The sequence below is a fragment of the Uranotaenia lowii genome, chromosome 3, assembly GCF_029784155.1.
Source record: "Uranotaenia lowii strain MFRU-FL chromosome 3, ASM2978415v1, whole genome shotgun sequence".
NCBI classification, from domain to species: Eukaryota; Metazoa; Arthropoda; class Insecta; order Diptera; family Culicidae; genus Uranotaenia; species Uranotaenia lowii.
The window spans coordinates 85526239-85529877 of record NC_073693.1 but is presented as its reverse complement, the minus strand read 5'-3'; the positions used below and the strand labels follow the sequence as shown (position 1 = coordinate 85529877).

The 3639-nt window shown below is 41.1% G+C and overlaps 1 protein-coding gene across 1 annotated transcript; it reads right to left on the bottom strand.

Annotated features, from left to right (window-relative positions):
• Nucleotides 1-864: 864 nt before the first annotated feature.
• Nucleotides 865-2276, bottom strand: LOC129752351 (uncharacterized). Its single transcript, XM_055748140.1, has 2 exons — nucleotides 1190-2276; nucleotides 865-1131 (listed from the first exon to the last, which is right to left on the bottom strand). The coding sequence occupies exons 1-2, from the start codon at nucleotides 2012-2014 to the stop codon at nucleotides 865-867; spliced, it is 1092 nt and encodes a 363-aa protein (XP_055604115.1). The 5' UTR covers nucleotides 2015-2276.
• Nucleotides 2277-3639: the final 1363 nt, after the last annotated feature.

Here is a 3639-nt window from a genome sequence, read left to right as displayed (position 1 = left end):
CACCTGGTCCGAGGCCCAGGGCAATTGACCATCCCCCTAATCCGATAAAGACTATCTTTTTTGAAACACTTTGTAACCAATTTGATACGCAAATTATCGACAACTTAATTTTATGCTCAGAGTCAAAGTAAAGGACCGTATTAGCTGTAATAGCGAAAGCTTGCAAAATCAGGTGCCTAATAAGCACACGAAACTGTGTAGAATGAAACAGCCCAGTTGGATGTGTGACATTAAACCACTTAGCAGTTACCCGAGCCAGGATTCATCAATGACATAATGCCATCAATGAGCTCGTAGATATATCACGGTGCGCCTCTGGACCGTTATTATAAAAAAAAAATTGTCCATCAAATCCAAGTACGGGGCTCGATTCCTTAGGTCATTCTGCACCTCTGGGTAAATTTAAAAAAAAATCCCTAGCAGAAAATCTGAGAAATCTTGATTTTAAGGTTTTTGTTGAGAAATTTCAAAATAATTCATATTCAAATTATTCAATATCATCAAAAAACCTCCAAAAACGTCAAAAAAGTGGTCCAAGTCATTTCCAACCAGTATGTATTTGTTGCCGTTGATAAAATTATGATTATTTACAACTGACTTAACTCTCCAAACATGGCTTAAGTGTATTATAAGTATGGTTTATTAGGGGTTTAAGTTTAGTTTAAATTATTGTTTCCGTGAAGTTATGGGGGAAAATGAATTTCAAATCAGTGGTGCTTTATTGGTTAGTAGGAAAAAGAAACAGTGAAATAGTAAAAAGTAAAAGTAAACTATAAAACAGCAATACAACTAAAAATAATGAATGGAACATATTAAAAACTCAAAACTAACACATATGGTTGCTGTTGTAATCAATCAAAGAGTTTATGATTTGGGAGCTTTATATCGCTGCCAAATCACATCAAAATCAGCATGTACGGATTCGGAGGCTTGCTCATTGTGAAGCCCAAGTCCTCTTCCGGCTTCTCGACAGAAATCCGCCACATGGTACTTTGTAATGTGATATTTAGATGTGAATGGAAGATTCAGCTTCTCCCAGCTGCTGGCAAAATCTGCAATAGCCTCCTCAAACCCATGCTCGAGTTTAAAGGAAAAGCATTTTGCATACACGTTTTTGAAGTTATTCAGAACCTGAAAATCGTAATATTTATTAAAAACTTGGTAAAGTTTATTTAGTAGAACAACCAACCGTAACGTAATCTGAAAGTTCAGGGTTGTCTGCCAAACAATTGGTAGCATCCAATAGCGCGTGGCAAGCTCTTCCGGTGAAACCGTACGTCATCTGTTGGTGTCTCACCTGTGCTTGTTCCACCCATAAGTCTACCCAGTCTGGTGCTTTCTTCTCAAGTGACTTAAAAATTGTATTAATAATTCCAAGCGTTATATGTAACGGTGGAGGCGGGCAAAGGTTCACGATTTTGTCTTCATCACTACCCGAGACCAACGGGGCATTCACGCAGCTTGCGAAGTTCTTTCCATTCAATTTCTTTTTTCTTGTGCAATTTTCGTTTATACTTCCTTTGGTTCTCGCGGTTCCGTTTGCTACACCGAGCTCGCTCTTTAAAGCCTCACAGTATGGACATGGATTCTTCGAAGAGTGGGCCATTATGCCAATTATAATATTTATAATCTTGAGGTCCCCAGCAACCAAGTATTCGAGCTCGTGTAATTTGAGAAGTTTCGTCCAAACGGGGGAAATATTGTCATACTTTTCAGCGAGATTTGGTGAAAGTGCAATGATGAAAAGCTTCTTCACGCCGCCATCCTTGAAGCCAGCCAGATGTTCCATTTGCGGAGAGATCACAGATAACGTTATCTTGAAGAAGCTCCTACCCCCATCAATTCCTATTTTCACCACAAAATCATCAACAGGTGGTCTTGAACGTTTGATACGGTTAATGAGTTCCGGTACATCAGTGCAATATGCAACAACATGATCTGACGAAGGTGCTACATTTCCTGTGATGCTGGACAACTGAACTACATCAAACAAGTCTTTAAGCTGCCGGTTCATTTCAATCAATTTCAACCGCACTCCAGATTCTATATCGACTCCAGAAGCTCGAATACTTTTAATCACACCTAGATAATAGATAGATTATATAAAACAACCATTGTTATGAATAAAATACTAATTACCCATTGTTTTCCTCATGCTTAGATTGTTTTCGCCTTTGACCTTAAACAAATCATCTGCACGTAGTTTTTTGGGAGGTTCTGGACAAGTTGAAACTTTCTCGAATACAGACGGTCTTCCACGAAGATTTCGCAGAACACATTTTCCATCTTGATGGAAAAAATATTTTTTTTTTTTTTTGGATTTTTTAAATCAGGTGATCAGTGATGGTTTGAATCATTTGACTTAATTTTGAATCATTTGCTTATAACTTCTTTTGAAAACATTTTTCCCAGAAATGATGTTCTAAACTTTAGTAGAACTAGATCTTAGCTGCAACTTTTGTGACCAACACAAACCTGTATCTCTTATGCCTTATGAATGAGAAATCGAAAAGTTTAAATTTTTGAGCAATGATCGTAATCACAATCATTTGGATTAGCGGGTTGGATTAAATCCTACAATTCATACCACATTGAAGATACATATTTATGACATACAAGAAAGTTGTAGCTTAGATCCTACCTACCTAAGGGTCCAGCGCCGATTGACCGGCGCATAGGGCTGAGATAAAAGATCTCCACTGCTGGCGATCCGGAGCCAGCGTCTTCACTTGCTGCCAGCCAAGGTTCTCGTCAACTGTGCGGATTTCAGCGGCTAGACTTCGCCGCCACGAGCTTTTGGGCCTGCCTCTTCTTCGATGCCCATCTGGATTCCAGTCAAGCGCCTCTCTGCAAATCTCGTTTTCATCTCTTCGCAGCGTGTGCCCAATCCATCTCCACTTACGTTCCCGAATCTCGATTTCTAGCGCCTTTTGATGACACCGGCGATGAAGTTCAACGTTTGAGATCCAGTTGCCAGGCCACCAAGCGCGGATGATGTTCCGCAGGCACCGATTCACAAAAACTTGCAGTTTTCGCGTCGTCACCGCATATGTGCACCAAGTCTCACACCCGTACAGCAATACGGATTTGACGTTTGAGTTGAAGATTCGGATCTTAGTTCGTAGAGAGATCTGGCGTGACCGCCAGATGTTTCGGAGACTCGCAAACGCAAATCGGGCTTTTCTGATCCGGGTTTCGATGTCCTTCTTGGTACCACCATCAGGCGTAATCTGGCTACCAAGATACTGGAAGCACTCCACTGTCTCAACCTGTTGTCCAGCTACCACGAAATTGGAACGATTTTCTGTATTGATTTCCATCGACTTGGTCTTTCCGACATTGATTTTGAGACCTGCTGCCTTGGAGCTTTCGGTGAGGTCGTCGAGTTTGCTCTGCATGTCTTGTTGTGTTTGGGCGAGCAAAACAATATCGTCTGCCAGGTCAAGGTCGTTCAGTTGCTCCATGGTTGAAGGATTCCACGGCAATCCTCGGTTTGGTCTACAGTCAATCGATCCAGTCAAGATCTCATCCATTACGATGAGAAAAAGCAGCGGTGACAAAATACATCCTTGTCTCACTCCAGCAGTTACCGGGATTGGTTCGGACAAGACACCGTCGTGTAAGACCTTGCACGAAAAT

Coding starts and splice junctions, on each gene's coding strand:
- LOC129752351 (XM_055748140.1), bottom strand. CDS start 2,014: ATGAACCGGCAGCTTAAAGACTTGTTTGATGTAGTTCAGTTGTCCAGC. Junction 1,132..1,189: donor AACTTTCAGATTACGTTACG/GTTGGTTGTTCT, acceptor TACGATTTTCAG/GTTCTGAATAACTTCAAAAA.